The sequence below is a fragment of the Xylocopa sonorina genome, chromosome 11 (genome assembly GCF_050948175.1).
Source record: "Xylocopa sonorina isolate GNS202 chromosome 11, iyXylSono1_principal, whole genome shotgun sequence".
NCBI lineage: Eukaryota > Metazoa > Arthropoda > Insecta > Hymenoptera > Apidae > Xylocopa > Xylocopa sonorina.
Window position 1 is genome coordinate 10,266,529 of NC_135203.1, and position 22,146 is coordinate 10,288,674.

The 22,146-nt window shown below is 49.4% G+C and overlaps 2 protein-coding genes across 5 annotated transcripts; one reads left to right on the forward strand and one right to left on the reverse strand.

The window, feature by feature from the left end:
* Window positions 1-54: 54 nt before the first annotated feature.
* On the forward strand, window positions 55-2,621 carry LOC143428831 (mitochondrial amidoxime-reducing component 1-like). Its single transcript, XM_076903982.1, has 5 exons — window positions 55-218; window positions 782-1,080; window positions 1,261-1,542; window positions 1,630-1,907; window positions 1,998-2,621. Exons 1-5 carry the CDS (start codon window positions 209-211, stop codon window positions 2,158-2,160), a joined length of 1,032 nt encoding a protein of 343 aa, XP_076760097.1. The 5' UTR covers window positions 55-208; the 3' UTR covers window positions 2,161-2,621.
* An 880-nt stretch (window positions 2,622-3,501) lies between these two features.
* LOC143428861 (uncharacterized) lies at window positions 3,502-17,327 on the reverse strand. 4 transcript variants are annotated; one of them, XM_076904092.1, is made up of 7 exons: window positions 17,203-17,327; window positions 15,712-15,824; window positions 13,109-13,210; window positions 10,240-10,488; window positions 8,745-8,954; window positions 6,513-6,653; window positions 3,502-3,950 (listed from the first exon to the last, which is right to left on the reverse strand). In XM_076904092.1, the coding sequence occupies exons 2-7, from the start codon at window positions 15,799-15,801 to the stop codon at window positions 3,885-3,887; spliced, it is 858 nt and encodes a 285-aa protein (XP_076760207.1). In that variant the 5' UTR covers window positions 15,802-15,824; window positions 17,203-17,327; the 3' UTR covers window positions 3,502-3,884. The 4 variants fall into 4 exon arrangements, with proteins under 4 accessions (XP_076760207.1, XP_076760208.1, XP_076760209.1 ...); XM_076904093.1 differs by lacking the exon at window positions 17,203-17,327 and adding an exon at window positions 16,903-17,002; XM_076904094.1 differs by lacking the exon at window positions 13,109-13,210.
* Between the last annotated feature and the right edge of the window lie 4,819 nt (window positions 17,328-22,146).

The following is a 22,146-nucleotide window of genomic DNA, read 5'->3' on the forward strand; positions in this document are numbered from 1 at the left end:
TGGAGGTGGCAGAACGTAAATGTGAACAGATAACAGTGCCTTAGTCGTGAGAAAGATACGCGATCTTGCGTACGCGGAGACTACATCGGCTTCAGTTCATCGCTGACGAGCGGTTGCGAGACCGCTTCCAAGTGTCTCGTCACCGTAATTCGTTCCACTTGCCTTCACGCTCTTCATCGTCTGTGTTGTGGCCTCAGCAACCCTGGCAATGATATTGGGTAAATATACACACATTATCTCGTCACTTTCCTGCTATTTCGTTACACGTATACAATATACGTATTCATATTCTTCTAATCGCGCACTGATAACTTGACTCGCGTAGATCGTGGGATCGCTTGTCGGTATTGATCGGATTGCCACGATTTGTTATCGGTCCAGTGTGTTCCTTCGTTACTTCGACCTCGATCGTAAACTGGTTTTCAAGAAAAAGCGGAAAGATTGGTGGAGGTGTGTCAGTTGTATGGAAAATTTCTTGCGTCATATTTTCTGGCAATTTTCCATCATAGTTATCATAGACACGATATCTCGCGACTATATAGCGTTACTTATATAATGCAAACGCATCTCAATGTGATGTCATTTCAATAGATAAACTCGATGAGATATCACGTCTGTTTGTGTGATTACATAACTGTAGGAGAACGCATAATTCGTTCAATGTTACCAATTGAAATCTCTCGTCGAGAGTTACTCGTAGGAAGCATAGTGTTAAAGCAATACTTTTAGCATCGATTCGAGCAGAAAGATCCGTTGTTTCTATTAAACGTCCCACGAGCAGATAAAATGCGGCTGACGTACGTGTCAGCGACCGCTGTTGGCGCCGGGACGGCGGTCGTAGTCCTCTGGTGGTGGTGGACCAAGAGGCAAAAGGAGAAGCCACCCTTGCAGTGGCGGAAGGTCGGCGAGTTGAGCGATCTGATTATGTACCCGGTGAAATCCCTTGGTCCCGTCCGAATGAACAAGATGGAGTGCACGATACTGGGCCTGAAAACTGGCTGGCTGAGGGACCGGAGTCTGATGGTCACTGACATGAAAGGACACTTCGTCACTGCCAGGCAATGGCCCAAAATGGTCCAGGTGAGAACTGAGCTGACTATGCAGCATTCTTACAGTAAGAAATATTGCTATGCAACTACCTAATATTTTAAAAGTATTTAGTTTATGCTGCGTATATTCGGTATGTTATGTGTACCTACCTCTACATTTTCTTAGTCGCATGACGATAAAATAGCGAGTGTTACTTGTATGTGTTCGAAGATCAAATGCACCATCTTCGATTCGATCCTCACGTTGTCTGCGCCGGGGATGGTGGCCGAGGTTATCGATCTGTCGCAAGTAAAAGGTAAAGGATTCTGCGTGACTGTTTGGGGCAATCCTGTGAACGTCCAGGACTGCGGCGAAGGACCAGCCAAATGGTTGTCACGGTTCCTTCTTCACGAGGATACCGGGTTGAGACTGGTTTACCACCCCTGGAGTTATTCCACAAAACACTGGAAAGCTAAGATAAGGAAGCAGTTCGCGATAAATGACGACGATGTAGTAAGTTTCATGATTTAGTCAGACAAGTTAAACACTCGTTAAAAATCATGATGTTAAAGCCATACGTGTAACGCTTGTCCATAACAGGGCTTTTACGCAGACGAAATGAGTTACTCTGTGATAAACGAGAGCTCTGTAACCGATTTGAATACTCGCTTGGACGAGCCAGTCACCCCGGGACATTTTCGGTCAAATTTCGTTGTAAGAGGCGCCACTCCGTACGAGGAGGATTGCTGGAGTTGGCTGAAGATCGGGAACGTCACCTTCAGGTGTATTAAGCCGATCGCCAGATGCGTTTTCACCACCATCGATCCGGAGACCGGAGTGAAGAATCCAAATGTGCAACCTCTGAACACCCTGAAAAGGTTTGCCTTGAAATGACACTTCTCGATACTCACCTGCACCTGATATTCGCCTTTAAGCTTAGATTAAAAGAACCACTGTCTACGTTACAGTTACAGACAAATATGGAATCCAGAAATTCGTGCTCTCATTGGCGAGAGTCCAGCGATGGGACTTCACTTAGGTTTGAGAGGTCCGGGTGGTACCGTTCAATTAGGCGACCCGGTTTACGTCGGCGTGCCTGACCAGCAGCCATTGCTTATATCGGGTCCCTAGCTGTACCGATGGTCTTCCTAGGAGGACGAGTTATTCGCGCACTAGAATGTCATGAAAGTCGCCAAAGGTTTCTTCGTTGGCAAGCAACAAAGATTTTATTACATTCGTACTGTTGTGCCGATAATCGTGCGCGTGATCGTTGAATGGGACCTGAAAAGAGGTGCTTATGAGAGGCAATTAATTGTTCTTCCGTTCGTATATTGAAAGATACGCTTACAGATATTACTTACCTGTAACATCATCAGACTTGACTCGATTATTACAAGATTAGAGGAGGATTGTAAAAGAACAGGAGGTCGAAACGTTTTTGTCAAGTGTATACTGATTTCTTGATGAAGCGATTCTTGTAAGAGATAATTAGCGAAGATAATCTTGTCGGTTCTCGCATATCGTATCTATGCTAAACATCGAACCTCGATCAATATTAATCGGGGACAATAAAATAGTTCTTTTGTATTTTGTATCACATATATTATCATAAAAAAATAAACGAGTTTTTCAATTGACATCGGGGAAGGCGAGTCGTGAGACGTGTTGTATAATTTTAGGATAATAGTATTTATTTATTTACACTACAAAACAACAGGGACGATTTACAATAAGACCGATAATACGTTCAATTTGGTGATCGATACGCTTTCACGCATAGGTGACCATTTGACGACGATGACCATTCTCTTATTGCGTATACGTTCCTGGACGATCCGAGGAGAGAATGACATCGTTCTCTTCTCGTGTGCAGCGTGTGGAACGATCGAATAAATAGTGTCGAGTACCAAGACCTACGTAACGTAATCTTAAAACTGTGCCCAGCTTTTGTACAAGGATCGCGAAACTGTTTTCTTCTTTAGTGATACCAGATGGTCGCCGCAATCGTCGCAGCGGCTTGACAGCCCTTGGGAAAGTAAGCGAACGGGGGAAAGAAACGGGGGCTGTTGAGCGAGGGGGGAAAAAACTACTTGGTCGTGCTGTGCAGCGACGAGAAGATAATTCGCTACGGAGAATTGAGAATCGTGCGTGTTTCTAATCTAAGCGTGGGAGCTGAGAGCCAGCCCCGTATCTCTGCACGGTGTATTTATCAAAGGGGATAGGTGAGCAAAGAAAGGCTCGATGCTTGGCACTGTTGCGTTTCGGGAACATCTATGTACAAGTTCACACGAGATTCAGCTCGAAACGTCATCGACACAGTTGCGTTCTGGGATCACGGTCTTGAGAAATTTTCAGGCTAGATTTCCACGAGTGCTCGAGCAACAGGAACCTCGACAATGGGAACTTCCTAATCGCTACTATGTAGAAACGGCAAGGGCGTAATAAGCTACGTACGAAGTAAAAAGAAAAAAAGGGGGAGGGGGGTGAATATAACGGGAGGAGTGATACGACGTTAGAGGACGAGAGACAGGAAACGAAGAGAGAAATAGAGAAGAGTAGAAAAATGTAGCACGAGGCAGGAGGACGGAGGGAGAACGAGAAGTAATCATTTTGTCGCGAGGTTACGGCTGTTTAGTATAAACGAGTGGAGGATTCATTGACACATCGACGAGACGTAATTCGGACCTCGGGGACAAGGGGGCAACGGCCAAACGTTGCCAACGTCGTACCCGTGTTCCTGCTCGAGACTAATCACACTGCTCGGCAATGTCTCCCACGTGGCTTCCGAGCGTTTCAGGACCATCGAATCTTCTCTTGTACTTCCACACCCTATCGCTGACGCGCGGCCTCGATCCCTAGATGATGGAAGTGATCAATCTCGCCTTGAAGTTGACGATGCGCTCGCTCGTCGCTGCCAGGCGCTGAAACAACCGAACCAGCCGCGGTTACATGGATATCAATGGAACGCGTGCAACTTCGCCGTAGAATCGAGCGTGAGCGTCGGTGAAAGGACACGAAAAGGGGAAGAGAATTTCTTTCCACTTAATCTCGATCGACTTCCCGATCTTATCAACGCGGTGGCAGACATTCTCTGGCTAGAAAGCCGCATTTTGAGCCGAAGAAATCACCAACAGCGGCGTTCAATCGCGTCGATTCTTTTCCCGCCGACGAGTACCATTTCGCGATTCTTTGCCCGATGACGGGGAAAAAGGGGGAGAAAGGGAGCAGCGAGGTACGTTCGCAACGCTTTCGAGGTGACGCCGTTTCAACGCCGCTTTCGACACTTCTTACCCACGCGACCGCAGTTTCACCGTCACGAACCAGAGGAACGATCATCGATCGCGGCTCGAGGATCGTTCTTACGACCGTTTCAAGCGGTCGTTCCCGTCCGCGGTCTCGCGCCCGTAACGGAGGTTCCGATTCGCCATGCTTCAAACCGGGTGAAGCACACGAATTCCGCGGGATGTACGAAGCGTGAACGGCGCTTTCCAGCCGATGACCGCTTCTTGCCAGCCGAGTTAGCTCGACGCAGGTTGCGCATAATGAGCGCGAGATTAGCCTCGGCTACCGGCGTCAACACCCGCGACACCTTACACCCGTTTTTCTCCAGCGTTTCTTTCGCGCTCGTTTGCTTTCTCCGATCCCTCGTCTGGAGGAGGTTACGGAGAGACATAGCGTGGGCAAATTACGCGCGCGACGCCAGGGAAAAACAACGGAACGCGGGCCCCGCTTGTCGATCGCGGATGATCGTTTTCGCGCGAACCCTTTTTCTTCCACTCGCCACCAGTTTCCTACCCGCTTCGAACTCCGAGACGAAAGTCGCAGACAGCCTGGTGTTCGAAATCGCGAGACCGATCGATTAATCGCGCGGGATTTTTGCGTCGGGTAGCCACGTTCTTTTAAAAATGGGCCAGTTTTTACGGGACTCTGGCGTGGGAGAACCGGTGGACCGTTGTGGGAATTTCGCGGCGCGAGCAACGGCCTCCGACCAGGTAATTCCTCCGCGTTTCTCTCGTCGATCGATTTCGCTTTCGTTCGGAGCGTGTGGAGCCAGTCAGAAGAACGATCGCTGTTATTTGCTCATCCAAGCCATTGCGATTGACGTTATCACTCGATACTTTCGAAACTTTCGAAGCGATGGCAAATGTATTTGAAATTCCAGCGAAGAGAAGAGTAAGAATGCTAATCTGGAGGTCGTTCGAGGGCGAAGGATCCCGCAGGACCGTGATCGAAGGAGCTAGTGAACCATGCCCCTGACAGTATCGCGTGCCAGGAGCCACGTAGCGGTTGCTTGCATAAGTCAGCCGGCAAAGTGGACGAGCTATTTCATAGAGAAAGTCGCTTACATTTTTGCTTTCCATCGATTCTGACGGGGACGGTTACGTAATCGGCCGGTTTTATATCTGGAACGACAACGCGTCACGCTTGCGCGACTTTCGTCAGAATACTCTTCGCGCGAAGGGTTGGTCCGGCTCGATAAGATTGCACGATCCTCACCTTTGTGGCTTTTCACGATTTTCTATCAGCGACGATTGCGCGGTTGGTTGCAATACAGCGAACAAAAGATAAATTACGAAGCAGAACGCGAGTAATTCGTGGCATGTTGCTTCGTCCAGATAAGAAGCAACGATATTAACTAATTGGCTACCATGTAATCACGCGGTTCACGAGTATCGCAACTTGTCCACGCAAATTAACCCATTCGCCTTCGAGCGTCGATCGAAACGGCGATTCGAATCGTGCGTCACTCCAGACGGATCGCTCGTGGCGAGTTACCAGCTTGATCGAAGGGTGCTCCTTCGTTTCGCGATCGCTAACGCCGATAGACCGTGCCGGGAGGTACGCGTTACGTTAATTAAACGAAAGCATGGATCGATACGAGCAAATAGGAACTGAAATCGAAATCCGGCCGCCGGTTCAAGTGCGTAGTTTCACTTCTGATCGAATCGGTTACATAAAGCCACATTAAGAAGGAAGAAATATCGCGTACGCGTAGAATTCGAGCACGTTTAAGAAAAATGATTGCCAATAATCTGAACGGGGTAAGTGGCGCTTTATCAGAGGCTCGACGTGCTGGAAAATCTCGGTGGAAAGTCCTGCCCGTTCGTTTCGCCGTGTCGTAACTGAGTTTCGTTTGGCTCCTTTTTGTTCACGCATTTCGTTTCGTGGCTTCGTTAAGCATAATCGATTTCTAACCGTGGAAAGTTCGCTCGACGATTCTTGCGACACGATCGATTCGCCGGGTTTCATTGATATCGTTTGCTCGCGTGGAAACGGACGTCATTGTCGGACCTTCTTTCAGCAATTATTGCGCAACCGAGTGGCAACAATTCGTTGATCGACTTGCTCTGATTCATTCTCGCTATCTTCTTTCATGATTTTCTTATTAATGGGAATTTTGTCTTTCTTCTGTTTCACTGACGCTCACACTGCTACTTGGCAATCGTAAGCTACCGACTAACGCGCTTGTTACTGTTACTCACAAGAATGAGGTCCTGTATGAGGTTCGAGATTCCTCTGTTAGCTACGACGAACAGCCTGGTAACCGGTCCTGGAATAGCTTCCTGAGATTCCTCGGCTTTCCCGGTGGAGGCGTTCACTTGGCTTCCGCTTCCGGCCACCAGCTGAAAATAATCGGAGCATCGGGTTAGTCGGATTCCTCCGTCCGAGCGGGGAGGATTCGTTCACGCGGAGAGAAGGTGAATGATAGACTGGTTGCATAGATCGTTCATTGTCATCGATCATCGTGTGCGAATCGTTGTCGTATCGTTTTAAAATTGGGGAGATAGTTGCGGTGTCTAGCAGCTCCACGTCCAGCATCAGCGCTCCCGACACTACGGTGCTTTTACATCCTGAATCCTACTTGCGGCTACGATCCATCGATCTTGCTGCTACGATCCTTACGTGCGCTCCTTCGGCTCGTTACATTGTATCGGTTATACTTTCTATAGGATGTCCATACGCGGATATCGTACTTTGCGCTCGCGCTGTATGGACAACCTACTTGGTGCACAGAGACTAGATATATGTATATATATATATATGTTCACCAGGACCCAAAGAGACAATAAAATTACTGTGATAATTACAGGCAGCATGACGCACGACACTCGATCCGCTCGATACTTACCCTTTCGCTCGGTTCGTCGATGAAACGTACGTCACGCACCGTGCTATCAATTTACTACTAGAACAATTCCGCGTGAGCGACCAGACGATTCAGCTACGATGAAAGTTCATCGATTTAATCATATTATAATAAGAAATTCTCATTGCTCGTTCTATCGACAATTCGAAGCGGAATCGTCTGGCGACGCGTTGCTTTCGGTGCGTTCCAGCAGCGACAATACGAGCTACATCTACGAGACTAAGGTACAACGACGTGTGTGCAATGGACGAGTACGAGATCACAACAACGAGAGAATCGGCAATCGATCAATGGGTTGCCCTTAGTTTCCGAGTCGAATCGGCCGGGATGTCGTCCATCAGCCAGCTGCTTCGTCGACTGTCTTTAGTCGCCGGTAGTTGGTGTCGCGTCGGGACCGTTGGCCGGGTGGAACGATCGGGAGGGTGTTTCGAAAGAGGAGGAACGGAGTCAGGGATTCACAGGGCCACTCGATACTTGTCCCAAATCGGGGAGGACTTTTTAACGACGATGGTTAGTATCGGTGGGAAGATATGACTGTGAGTCGTGTTAAATGGCCCTCGAGAGACTAAAAGGCACGTTACGATAGAGCTCTGGTTCTTCGTTGACAGACAGACATCCTTCTAGTCGCTCGAAACGGGAAGAGAGGACAGACGTGAAACGGGGTTCGGTTAGTGACAACGATGACGGTTTACGTCTAAGACTTGGCCCACGCTGGGACCGTGAAAGATCAACGAGCGTCGCAAGAATCGCGCGCCAGGATTTCGCACGGCGACTGTTCTCACGAACGAACTTCCTTAAATTGAACCAGCGATCAGGAGTCCTGGCGGGCGACTCGCGCGCGATCGAGATGCGGGAGAACGAAAACGAAGTTGAAACACGGGGACGTTAAGCTGACGAAGAGAGAAGAGGGGGCAGACAGACTGAGTCGAGAGGCTGTTCGAGTGGTTAAGTACATGGAAGACGAAGAGTAAACGAGGAACGTGCAGAGACGGGCGACGTGCGATCGTTAGCCACGCGCGGGAGTACGATACATGCAAATCAAACACGGTTACGACGGTGTACGGAGGATCGGGTGCAGTTAAATACGCGGCTCGCTGCTAACAAACGTGCAAAGTACAAAGCACTCCTTTCGAATACGAGAACAAACATTTAACGTATTAGACAGTATCGCTACCGTGAAACTACTGTTGCTACGTCCAATCGTTTACACGATATCACGACTTCAAGTATTTCCTACTTTTATAACGAAACACCAAGACAAATTTCGGAAGGCGTGCCTCAAAGTTCAAAGGGGGGCTGCACCGCCACCTTCGTATCGGCCAAGCACCACGTACCTCAAGCTTCGCGAACAAAAAGAAACGGAACGCCTTTGCCAAGTACCAACCAGGCAGAATCGCTACCAAAGAAACCTGTGGTATCCGTTCACCAGGTAGACAATTAAGTGAAAAAGAAAAGAAAGAAGAAAAGACACAAAGAGAGAGAGAGAGAGAGAGAGAAATAGAGAAAGAGAAAGAGAAGTAGAGAGTTGGCAGTGTCCGTTCGGCTCTGCTAGGAAGGATTGGCGTACCGATGGTTGGGTGCCGGCTCCTGACGCGGCCGGTGCGCTGGTCGAGGATGCCGCCATGGTCGAGGAACCAGCCTGAGCGGCAGCAGGGGCGGCACCTTCGGGAACCGGGCTCAAGTCGCGAGAGGCGCTTAAGCCGAGCCCTAGGCTCTGCGTACCTGCCACCACGCGGTACACCGTGCCCGCCGCTCTTGCCGCCCCGTCGGCCGCTTGCTAAACGAGAACAGAGACGAGAACTTTCGTTTACTGATCCGCTCCTCGATAGAACGCCTCTCTATTTACTTGTTTACTTTTTATCTTTTTTTTTTGTTTATTTTTTTCATTGCTTTCACATTCGCGTACGTCGTATCGACGATGAGCGACTCGTTCGTTCCGTCTTCGCGATGGTAGAGCTTGGTGTCCGCCGTCGAGAGACTCGTGGTGGATGATGTCCTGTAAAGCGGCTGAAAGTGTCTTTTTAGCGACTGAATCGGGCGAACCAGACTGCTCGAGTCTTCCTTGAAATCTCGCGGTATAGTTGATGTATCGATCTTGTCATTACTTTAAAGGTTTTGGGTCCCGCAGGGGCGGCATCGCATTTGTTTCGCTATCGGATGAAGGGTTCGAGAGAACGAATTGCTTTGGTTGGAATTGCTTGGTGGTTGGAGTACGCAACGATCCGATCAGATCGTTCGCGACAGGGTCTCAAGGAAACGGACGACAGTTTTTCGATGGCGTAAAAGGAGGTCGGCTTGGCGACCAGTTTCGACCGGTTGCACGCGTTACTCATGATCGCGTGGGTTTCCCCTGAACCCGCGCGGATCGTGGCTTAGTGGATTATCGTTGTTAATCGAATCGGTTATACGACTAGGTTTTCTGTTAAACTAGAATGAAGAACTACTGGCCGATTTGTCTGATTTTTAAGTCGGTTGAGCGAATTTTTATGATAAATTCAGTGGACAACCAGTTAGGAGACGTGAAAAAATGAGGTTACTCTCGCGACTGAATTCTCGATTTCTTTTGTCGCGTTGCGGCAAGGTCGTTTTGATCTCGTCTAATGGTCCGCGAGGCTGGGTCGCTCCTAGGTCAGGAACCTTGGAATCGTAACCAGACGACAGAGCCTGGGCGATTCGATCGATGACTTTCACCGGTGCTTGGAGTTGGCGCCCTTGCTGACGTCAACTCTGCCTACCTGTTACTCGAATATTTCACAGTCTGGCCATTCGTGTTTGCTCATTATTAGCAATTTATTATCGATAGTCATGCAAATCGCGTTATTAATGCGAAGCTGTATATTTTTTACGCGTATCTCTCGACGCATTCCTTTTTCCTTCCGAGCGTACGAAAACCAGTATGATTCGAGGGATATTTTGAAATCATTCAAGTTTGCGACGCAATTAAAATCATATAGGAAGGGGAGGGTCAAACGGAGGGCGAGAACTGTAAATCTCTATCTTTCATCCGATACTGAAACAATAAATAAATAACGCGAAGGAATCACTAGCCGTGGAGAACTCACCCTGATTATGTCGAAGAGGAAGTTGCCGGAACCGGCGCCGCTACCGGAACTGCCGCCAGACCCGGCGAAGCTGAGGAACCTCTTGTTTCTGTTCTCGTCGTCGTCGTCAGCCTCGGCCTCGTCGAGAGGCGTCAACGGCGCCGCGGCGTCGTCGCCACCTTGCTCGTCCGCGAACTGCACTTTGACCTCGTTCGTCTGCGACTCGGCTGCTACCTCGTTCGCCCTATCTTCCGCTTCCGGGTTTACGTCCTGCGGAGAACAGAAGGTTCACGGTCGATGTCGTTGGTCACGCACAGGCCGCGCCTTCGCGGTCTCCTCGCCATGGAACTCGACGACGAACAAGTGTCGAACGAGCGTGTTCAGGTCATCGATTAGTCGACGGTCGTTTATGTAAATTATTCATCCAGGCATCGAGTTCGATGGCGATCGAGTTACGCGAAACGTGCTGTTTCGCGCACACTGGCCACTTTTCCTTGCCAATGGAACCGTCGGACAAGAGAGATGATAGGCGTTTGGAAAATTGTAGCCAGTCCAAAACGACAGAGTCGATTGACGCGGAGAGTGGGCAGTGCATGCTGGGTAGAGTTGCAAAAAATGAAAGGAGACGAAGCGTGCGACGCGCGTTCTCGCGATGTCTCGTGATCGGAACGCACGCCGATCAGGAGCCGTGGGTGGCTGCCACGCTCCGCAAGCGGCGCAAAGAAACGTAAGTGGAAGCGCTACTGAGTCGACACGCATGGTTATTGGATTAGAACAACGATTGCCAACCGTTTTACTTGAAACGCGTTGGGAACCATGGTACATTGCGCGAGGAACCAAACAGGCATACTACGTGTCGTAGGTTTCTCTACGTTTGGCAAAGCTGTTGAATAGTTTATGGAGTGCAGAGACAATTGAACTTTGGTGATATTCCGCCGGTAGCCCCTTTTCATCGCCTCGCGTAGGCGAACGCGTTCACGGGGCGACGACTCGTTGGCAGACGTCCAACGAATCGGCTCGACGAGCGAGCGTGATGAATATATGATTGTCGATGGCGAGTCGAAAGACAGAGAAGCTAAGCGACGCGGTCGAGAGAGTCGAGGGTAGACAGAGCGAAAAGCCTCGTGATCGAAGATCGACGGAAGTCCGGGACCGGTTACGTCGAAGCTTAACGCGGAAGGAAGGCGGGCCTTGTGTAGATGAACGATAGATAGCGATGAATGTTCACAGGGAAGAGCAAGTGGCTTCTTGCTTGCCTCGATACGAACACAAAGAACAAAGAATGATTGTGTCGAGAAGAAGAGCGGATACTGAAGACGAACACAACGTGGATAGACAGACAGAGACAGACGGAGACAGACGAGTAACAGAAGGTAGGTGAAACACGTAGGTGCAGACACGCAAACGCACACAGAGATAATAAAATAAGAGAGCACAGTTAGCGGACAACAGAGAAGGTGTTGGTAGACAAAAGTAGAGCGAGACACGCTCCCGCAGCAGTCCTAATTGCGCGGTGATCATCCTTGCCGGATCGATCTATTCGTCTTCGTTCTGGTTCATTAACCTCCAACGTGTGTTACCGATCCGGGCAGCGACGCGATCACGCTACCGTCGTGGTAGCGGTGGTCGTCCCTTCCTGGTCTTTAGCTGTACCGGTCGTCTGAGTGCTGAAGAGGTCGGTAGCGGTGGAGGTCGCCGTCTCGCTCGTGGCGAGCGTCGGTTCTGCGCTTGTTCCGGGGCTAGACGCCGCTTCTGTGTTCTCCTCGTCCGGCGGGAATGTTGGCAACGATATCGAGACTTTCGAACCGTTCCCGCTGGTCGAATTAAACTCCTCGTCCTCGTCGTCGTCGTCGAAAGGCGAGTCCGCGACCGCCGCCGTTCCCTCGTTCGACGTGCTTTTCGACATCGCGGGCTGATTATTCCCGAGGAAACTGCGCAGAAGGGACGGCCCGAGCACTCGGATGATTTCCGCGACAATCGAGTTCACCTTTTGTTCGACCATCTAGAAAACAACAGCTCTTAGCTGGCCCGTACCATTGGGTTTCCGTGTTCTCTTCCTCCATCGCGTCAAGTTTTTCGCGAGGCCACGAGCTTTTCAGACAGCGTGGCCTCTGATCGGTAGGATTGTCGTGCGTTTCGTACTGGACGAACGGTGGCAAAACGTGTACGACGCTTTCCGATCGTTGGAACAGCTCTGTTGTCGTCGAGTTCGCGTCGAAATTGCCCGTCCACGGGATCGGTTATTCGAGCAACGAGACAACGTTCGTCGAGCTCGACTCGACGATGGTAGGCGACGGCTATCGAGAAGATCTCAAGGTAGCAAAGGCCGGTTCGATGGCTTCGGTTGCGTAGAAGCGTCAAACAAGGGGTACGACGGTCGTTCTGAACCGAGGAAATTTCGATCGACAACCGGGAGAAAGGGTGGACGTGTGTACGCGGCACGAATCGGTGGGGACTCTCGATTAAATACACGATCGTATCTGAATTCATGAGGCTAATTGCTTAAAACGAGCACGTAATTACGTAATCGAAAGACAGGACGCAGCGGGAAACGAGGAAACTCAGCGTGAATCGTGAATCGACCGTATAGCTTTCTTCGACAGGAATGCCGATTTTCGCTGGGAACAATTTCTCCTTCGCTTTAAATCGACCAGGGTTTACTAATGGAACGTTCCCGTCGCCGATGTAATTTCTCAATTATCCGCTGTACTGCGAGAAAGTTCGTAATTAAAAAAAAATGAAAAAACACTTCGACTGACCAAAAACCGATGCAGCGGGTACTTTCAAACAGTCTACGGGAAATGGCGGGGGGGTGGTGGCTAATCCGCGTATATAAATTAGTCCTGGTCATCTGCAGGATTTTACTGCGCTTTGTTCAGCAGCGGCTCACCTGAGATGCTTCGGGGAATAGTTCTCGCAGGATACCGATCGTCCGTTTGCTCCTTAGGGCGGCCACCTTGTCGGCTTCGACCATCACCAGCCGATCGAGTGCCTGAAAAAAGTTTACCCCGTTGCCCCTACAATGTCTTTTCAATGCTCTCAGATTACCCCTCGAGTGTTTGCTTTCGCGATGCCCTGTCCGCTCGTGCGATCGTCGAAACCTCTCGTTAAACGACTCGATAACGTGGTAACGTTGTTGTTCGACGGGAAGCTGGTCGAAAGTGTCGAACAGTGTCAAAGTGATCACGGTTGCGCAATGCGCTCACGATGATCGGTAGAAGAGAGAGGCGTGTGGACTCGGAAGGATCCCGTCGAGGCTGTTTTCAAACGGCAATCTTCCGAATTACGCACAATCGTTCGACGTGCGGGGAATGATAAGGTTCGGGTAGAGACGAGAAAACGTTGGAACTGTACCGTCGACCACGGCGAGATCGCCTCTACGGAATTGCACCGTTTAACGACGTGATTGCGTATTATTACGGGAGCTGCATTAGCGTCGGTACTAGTTTCTATTACGATACGAGGCTTTTATGGACTGGCTACGATTGTCTTGGTTATTGGAAACGCACGCCCCTTGCACGCGTACGACGATCGTTAGATATAAGAACACTGGTCGAGTTGCTACCACCCGCAATTGTACCAGCCGTTACGTTTCGCAGTAACTCGGACAACGAGGTGTTTGATAAATTAATCGAGCCGCCGCGTGGCGATTGCACGGTCATCGGACTTCAAAGTTGCTCAACCTGGTTACCGTGGTTCACTTTCCCTTGGACTGTGCTCACGTCCAACCAGCTGTTACGATATTCGTCCCTGCGTGTTATCCGCGCTCACGACTACCTTCGTCCGTTCGTCGTCGTCTGAGATCTAACAGATATGCCACACGTATTCGTTTTAGAATGGCCGCGTTCAGATCTAACTGCATCGAGTTGGACGTTATCGCTAGATAATTGCCACGTAGAGAAACATTTAAGGATGGAAGGTCGCGCTTATCCACGCGTCGAAGTCTCCACGGGTTGATACGTAACGACCGCCTCGAATTCTCAGAATAATCCATTACGATTCTTTTGTTTCCCGCTGGAAATCGTTCTCGTCACGGAACTAGAAGCCACTGGGGATCATTCGATACGAAGAAGCAGGAAATATGACGGCAGAATTCGTTTGGCCACCACTGTTCAGCGTGGTTGTCTGAGAGAGCCAGAGACACGCGTGCACGCGAGCCTGTGCTCGTGCACACGCTTACGCACGCGCTTTCCATTGGGCATCGATCGAGCGAAGAAAGTGTCCGCTGTAACTCTGTAAGTGTTCGCGGCCAGTGAAAGTGTCGGGCCGAAGAAGAGAGCCGATCGAGGTCCCTCGTTGGGTTTTCGTCGCTCGTCGAAGCTCGCCCGCCCTCGAGCTTGTCTAACGGTCCTGGTTAAAACAGGATTCCAGGAAAATCGCGGAACCACTTTCGCGCCTGACCTTCCACTACCGCCAGATTACATTGAGTTGCGTTAATTCCTCGATCGTTCCAGAGAGGCGACTATTCGAGCGCAGTTTCCATGATGGTTACTGTTGGCGTTTCGCATGAGCGTATGTGTAAACAGCTCATTAGAAGACATTAGCGACAAGATACTTCCTGCGAGCTCTATGTATATTCATACCGTGTCTGTCAAGATGCTACGAGCGCTGACTAGTCGATAAAAATATTTGCTCGCTCTGCTGCATCGTCTTGTTCGAAGGTCGCGGAAATCTCAAGCACCCGGTGGCAATGCAATCCGTCGTCGAATTCGAGTGGCTGTTCATCGATCAAACACGTCGATGACGTCCAGCTCGGCGTTGTTAAACGGAGATCAAACAAACGCCTCGCGTAGATCCGATGATCCACGGGCGCCGTGATTTCGTTCTCGCCGCGAGGTCGTAGCACTCGTCTCGAGTGAAAGAGGCCCCCGCTCGAAAGTGAAACATCATCTCCAATCGTCGGATCGATCGGCTCTGGCATTCAGCCGAACCTCGAAACCCAGAGAGTACAAATACCATACTTTCGCGACCTGCGACTGTGGTCGTCTCGTTCGTTGTTTATCTCGACGATTAACCGAACGGTTAGCAGCCGCTACCGAGAAAAATTTCGCCAATGGACAGCTGCGCTTTCTCTGATTCCGGTGCCTCTGCTGGGTAATAAGGTACGCGGCTCGGATGAATTCCGATGGGCGTCCATCTTGATGGCCCAGTAACACAGAGAAAGTGATCGTAACACCAATTACGTAACCCAGGGATCGGGAGTTGCTCGTTTCAAAATTTAGAGCGAACTCTTGAGAACGTAACGGCGAGGAAAGTAACCCTCCAGCGACTCGTCTCGTGTTCTGCGAGCAGAACACGCGACCGACGCTGGAAAGTTCAAGGAACGAATTCGAAGGTTGCACGACGGTGCCTCCAATGCGGCATGGAACGTACCGCGTGCCTATGGTATCAAGGTGGCTTGGTACGCCAGTCGAGACGAGTCGAGGGGAAGCCTGTGCAAAGTGTAAGTCGAGAAAGGACGTTTGATATATGGTCGCTTCTCGGTGGACTTACCTCGGAGCGAAGGCGATCCTCTTCGGGAATCGGGTACGAGCTGACCGTAGCCACGCATAACGCTGTTGCCAAAATGAAGATTAACTTCATGGTTGATCGAATGTTGAATAAAACTGAAAGAGAGATGAAACGTTATACTTTCACCCTGAAGAGCGCGTATTATTTTATGTCCTCGACGGAAGAGATATTTGGTAGCTTAAAATGGCGTCTATCCGCGGATGGTCCATCGACAGGAGCCGGAAACGATACGAGGGGATTCTGAAGAAGAACGATGAGAAGGTGAAGGAGTCCCGGACGATCTCGTGGTAGAGGGGAGCAATGGCTCTCCTTTCTCGAGCGTGGATACGTTCGAAACTATCACTTTCGACCGAATGAAAGTCGAGAACGCCGCTGGCATCCGCGACGCCGAGATTCTCGCGGAAAGATGGCCTGCCGCGTTTTGTCATTTCGTTTTACGACGCCGAGTTCTCGTTGCAACGACAGCGGATGGCGAGATCGTTAAGCATGCAATTTATCTCGACAATTGTTGCATCCGTACTGGGACAGATTCGTTAGATAAGGAGAAATTTGATAAGACTCGCGTCTCTTAAGCAGTTCTTCCGGTGCGACTAGCAGACTAGAAATTCAAATGCAATCGATACGACAACTAAGATCTAGACTATAATTGCGATAGCGAGCAGTCTGAATACAATGGTGGCCACACACCAAGGTGATATAAAATTCAACGCGTGCACCATCCAGGCTGATGGTGCAACAGTGCGCATTCGAGGTTAAATATTAGCAAGCTTCATTAACCATTCGCTATTGTTGCTGAAACTAGGCTCCAACTATTTTTGGAATACAAATTATAGGCGGTTCCCAATTATACGATTATGCAACTCGATTCGATCGAGTGTACTTCACTTTCCATCGTCGTTTCGAGAAAATTTACGATCCAACGGTGAAATTTTCCGCGATAGCTACCAAATATTTCTTCGATCGGGTGAATACTAGTCGACGACATTTCGTTGCCACGCGAAGATGACGATCGAGTGACGAAGGAAAGACACGTGGGTTTTGTGACAGCGTCCAGCGTATTTTCCACGAGCTGGAGCGGCAGCTGGACGCGAGTTTCGATTTTCTCCTCGAGCTCGTCGTTCCGGCGAGAACCACTTCACGAAGACTTTTCACTCCGATAATGCCTCTGCTTACCCGACGCAATCCCGTGACTGGGCGTTCACTGTCTCGTGCTCTCGAGGAAACTCGAGGAGGAAGCTCGAAAACGAACACGCTCTGCGTCCAGGAAACTATCGAGCGTTTACGCGGCTATCGATCGTCTCGAGAAAAATTTCCGTTACGTTGCGGAAAGAGAAGAGAAGGATCCTTCGAATTTTCCAATATACTCGATAGCTTCCACACTGATCACAGAACCCGTCACGTGGACCGTTCCTCGTCACTGAACGGTCGAGTAAAAATTTCACGAGGCCGCGCGTTCCACGCGACGGAACTCACCACACACCGATTCGTCGTCCCGTAAACACGTACGAACTTTTAAACTGGCCGCTTCTTAAGAGGACCAAAACGGAGCTCTCCGCGGCTCCTGCTCTCTTCGACTTTTCTGTGACTGTCTGTGTAACGGAGCTTAGTGAGCGGCTTTTATTAGAAGGAGGGGTCTGGCGCCACCTCCACCGTACACTTAAACCTCCGTCCTCTCTGTTTCTCTTTCCTCTGTCTCGCTGTCTCGCCGGGATCCTGAAGAAGGGATCGCCGTCGAACGTGGCCACCGGCCAACCGAAGAGATCCTCGACGCGGCCGTGAAGATGAAGGGGACGGAAGCGCGAGGACTCGATCTATCAATAGTTATCGCGTATTCGAATTTATGTTCTTGATCTATGAAATTTGCATTCCTCTGCTCTCCGGGCTAGAATTATTGAATTTTTAATCCTCCCAATACCCCTGAACCATCGAGAGTCTAAATCTGAACGTTCTTTTTTTTCATCTCTACAGATTTCACGATATCTTCATTTTTCAATCGTTGAACCTTGGCTAAAAATTTGTCAAAAAATTTCAACGTCGCTCGTCGCCTCGATTAATCGCCGCTTTCGATCGAAGCTTTTTCTCCACGATCGTCAGAGCTTCCGATCGTTCGCGAATGAGGGCACAGCGAACACTTGTACGCTTTTTTTTTACAGAACGCTCTCGCTAATTGTTACATCACGTGATCGTTTTCTTTTCTAAACGGATGCATATATGTTACACCGATTGAATCGTTTTTTGTTTTCACGCTTACGGCTAATTAACAAACTGGTTCTTCCATGTCCCACCATCGCGTGCCGCCGCGACTAAAACCTATATAAACGCCTGCAACATTTCATCAAATTCGATCACTCTTGCCGCGAACCTCGCCAAGAACGCTTCGTCTTTTAACCGGATCGCCGATCGCACTTTTGCATGCTCAATTTCCTGCAGCTGGACGAAAAGAAAGTGGCGATGCTGCGGTCGAAAGATGGCTCGGTCTAGCGCGGATGGCGCTCAGTAGATTCAGCCCGCGCGTGGTCAGACGCGCGCGCCGTTCTCAGCCGCGAGCGAGACAATTGTTTCGTGTCGTCTAATTAGCTAGGCCAGGGACCAACTTTCCAGCAATTATTCGTGAACACGCGCGCAAGGCAAATCGTCAGACAAATCGGATTCATCTCGATAACGCACCGTCCGTGCTTTCTCCGCGAATGGTTTCCAGTTTCGTTCCCGGTTCCATCGACCTTGCCGCGCGTCGCATGCGGTGAAAATCCCATTAAGATAGCCGGCGGATCTCGAACAGACGGCCGATTTTCATCGCGAGCCACTCGTGGAACCGCGAAACTTTCGTTCCAGATTATTGCCCAATTGTTCGCTCGACGAGAACCAGTTAGGAATTCGCAGATACGATTTCTAACGTTTTCTGCTGGCAACCTCCGCGACATCGTCCGTGAATTAAATAGACCGATTTGCCCGCGTTCTTGCCGTCCGTTGGACGTTTTAGATTTTCGGAAATCGCCCCTCGACAGGCCGTTGCTTTTTCACTGTGGACGCAGACCGAACGAGAAAATAGCGCTAGACACGCGTCGCTAATTCCTCGCGAAGAAATCGTCACGAGCGATCGGGTTCAGGAAACGGTGTCCCTCGCTGGTGTGCTCGTCTGGCCAAAAATTTGCTAACCGATGTCGAAATTTCTCTCTCTTGCGCCAGCTGCTGATTGAGTCCGCGGCTCGTTTCCCAATGATCGCGGAGTCAATTCAATTCGTGGCTACAGCGTGACCGGTTTTGCACGTGTTTCGGTGTTAGCTGAAATAGACCGCGGTCTTCGTGGGAATTCTCCACGATTATGAGAAGATTGCTTTTCCGATTTTCCTCGAACGATTGTGGTCGCGCGTTTCGTAACGCGCTCGTCAACGTTTTGTAAGCGATCGTGGCAACGTATTTCGACGATCCAAGGAGCAGAGAACTCGTTAAACGCGAGGTCGGAAGGGACAGTCCGAGTGATCGCCTTGAACTCTGATCGCTCGTGTAATTTCCAGGTTCTGCGCGTTCCACGGCCTCCAATTTTACACCGAAAACACGATTAATCTAACTTCATCTCGTTTACGACGAACAAGTGGCTGTTTATCGAACGATCGTGCCACGCTGACGATGTCCACGTCGCATTTGTATTACAGGAAAGAGGCACGCGCACGATTTTAACGCAATTCACGATCACCGTACATTGTAAACATTGCAAACCACTTAGGTTCCCAAGAATGATACGTGTCGTCGTTGAAGTTTGCCCTGTTACGACGTTTCCGCTTATTATTTGTCAGCGACCCGAACGACAGAAATGAGAGGAAGAGAGGATTATCATTGAATTACGAAATCGGGAATCTCCCAATCGAGCCGCTTATTAGTTACGAGAGGCAGATCCAAAAGCGAAACAAGGTAACAAGGAAATCTCCTTTCTCCGTGGAGATTGTCTGAATTTCAATCGAGGAAAGTCTCGGCTCGACTTACCGATTGTATCTCGTTTCAATTTTCGACGCAGCGTCGATCGGAAGATGTTAATCTCCGTCGTGCGTGGACCCGCATTCCATTCGTATCGATGCATAGTGCGGTCGTTAAGCAGCGATAAAATGTTCCCTCGATACCGTGTCGTTAATGATTCAGTGAATTTTTGTCAAAAATGTCCCTGGAGGAACTTTCGACGTTACGTAATGGCCACTTTCATGCATGATTTGATTCCGCGACCGATCATATTTCAAAAAGAATAATCATTCTTCTCATTCGACTGCAATCGCGACACGCTGAACCATCTTTTTGCGAAACCCACGAATAGAATATTCTCGATTTCTCCTTTTTTTTTCATTCACGATAGTCGGATCGGATCGAGCCGCGAACGAACGAGCCAAGACACGAGAACGACAACGCGCGGAAAGGCCATTGGAAATCCTCCTTGAAACGAATAAGAGGATCGATAAAATAAAGAATGTCCCTCGTATGACTCAAGAATGCGGCGATTCCTTCATTCCCGGTGGCATTTTAAACGACTTGCGTAATCCCGTGGCGAGAAAACGCTTGTTCGATTCTCGAATCGGATATCGCCCGAATATCTAGCCTGAATTACCATTGCTAGTTCCGGTACCGGTTGCCCGTCGAAATCGCCGCTGGAAACGAGCGAGACGCGAACCTCGTGCGTTAGGTGTCTGTAATTCCGTAAGAACCAACAGGTTTATTTCCGCTTCGCTATAACGTATCCGCGTCGGGGCAGATAAAATGAATTACCGTATAAAGTCGTTCCGTGGAATGGCGCTAGTATTCTACAAGGCTGGTATACTGTTTCGAGGCTTACGCGTACGTTTTAGTACACACTCCACACATCGTTATTCTTCTCACGAGAATTCCAGGAGTCCCGTCGATTCTAATGTGCCGTCGCGGCCGTGCCAAGCGGCAGCGGTTTCGTTTCTAATGAATTTTTCAGGGTCGTGCGTTTTTCCACGTCTCTTAATAAATAATTTACGATGCTGCGTCGCGATACTGCGCGCGAGCCGCGTCCGACGCGGTCGCGTCGAAGGGTTAGATCGAATCAGGAAGCAGAACAGAACCGCTACCTGGTAGCACTTCCACCTGGGGGTCCCGCCAACAGGCCAAGGACTATCGTTCCGATATATTCTTACAAAACTGGGTTGACTCACGATGTTTTTGTTCATATTCCCGTGCAACGGGGCCGCTTTCGACGGTGACGTTAGTTTGACGTTGCTAAATATCGTTTGCTCACGATTGTGCGGTTACCTGGCATACTCTCGTAAAATTGAAGTCCTCTATCATTGCGGTCCACGTATTTTAATTACCATGCGATTCTTTGAGACTTTATACGCATTTATGTCCATTAAATTGTTACTATCGGGTATATTTCTTTCAAAAATATCCCGTCTGCTGTACATTTGCATACATTTCCATCGAGAACCGAGGTTAATACTCGAAATAAATTTCTGGTACGCCCCGAGAAAGAGTATTCGACCGGTTTTTACATTCATAGACGTAAACGTGAACTTCTCGATTTTTTCCTCCTAAGAATTCTCAACGATTCGACGATCCGCGTTCATTGTGCAACGGAGTACTCCGTGCTCGTCGTCTGGCACGTTTTTCGCGTAACCCACCAGGGGTTTCGATGAGTCACAGGGTTCTCTCGACTACCACGGGCCTAGTTGGTTTTAGAGAAAGTGTCACGTGACACAATTTTATCCCAATAACCCGTAATCGCGACGAGAAAAAGGTGGACAATGGTGCACTGCGTGGGAACGTTCACCGATAATGTTCGAATTCACGCTTTTGTTCTTTCGGTAGGACGAATTCTTGGGTAATTTCCTGGTAATTCGATTATGTCGGAATTTACATAAAAGCGGGGTAAAAAGGTAGGCAAAATAGATACGAGACGCGGTCCAATTGTCAGGTCACCGTCCGAAAGAAAATCGCGACGGACTCGCGATTACGTGAACCCGTTAGAAAATAAGTTTCCGCCAAGTTTTCTTGCCGTACGAAATTCGCAACTCGGTCGCCGCCGGCAGCCGTCCTGTTTTAAATAAATAACGACGATCATCGCGTTCGTTTCAGTAATGCGACCGCTCCTCCGCGATAACGATCGCCATGAGGAACGATATCTGAAACATTCCGCATGCGCACGTTGAAAATTCCCGCGGAGAATGCTCGAAATTTATTTAATGCGACACGATATTTCTCGCACCGTCGTAAATGTAAAGTTATGGAAAACTATGTAAACGTGGTAAAGTCGCATAATTCATGCATAGACGATCGTATATTTAAAATAATATTTAAACCGTGAATGTTGCTAACCTTATAATTGCGCGATTTGCATCAGGTTGGGACCGACTCAGTGAACTCGAAACGGTTTTCAAACGTGACTGGAACCAGAATTTCCAGCGTCACCTCGGT

Coding starts and splice junctions, on each gene's coding strand:
- LOC143428831 (XM_076903982.1), top strand. Junction 1,081..1,260: donor AATGGCCCAAAATGGTCCAG/GTGAGAACTGAG, acceptor ATGTGTTCGAAG/ATCAAATGCACCATCTTCGA. Junction 1,543..1,629: donor CGATAAATGACGACGATGTA/GTAAGTTTCATG, acceptor TGTCCATAACAG/GGCTTTTACGCAGACGAAAT.
- LOC143428861 (XM_076904092.1), bottom strand. CDS start 15,801: ATGAAGTTAATCTTCATTTTGGCAACAGCGTTATGCGTGGCTACGGTC. Junction 10,489..13,108: donor TATTCCCCGAAGCATCTCAG/GTGAGCCGCTGC, acceptor TGTTCTCCGCAG/GACGTAAACCCGGAAGCGGA. Junction 3,951..6,512: donor TCATACAGGACCTCATTCTT/GTGAGTAACAGT, acceptor CGGTTGTTTCAG/CGCCTGGCAGCGACGAGCGA.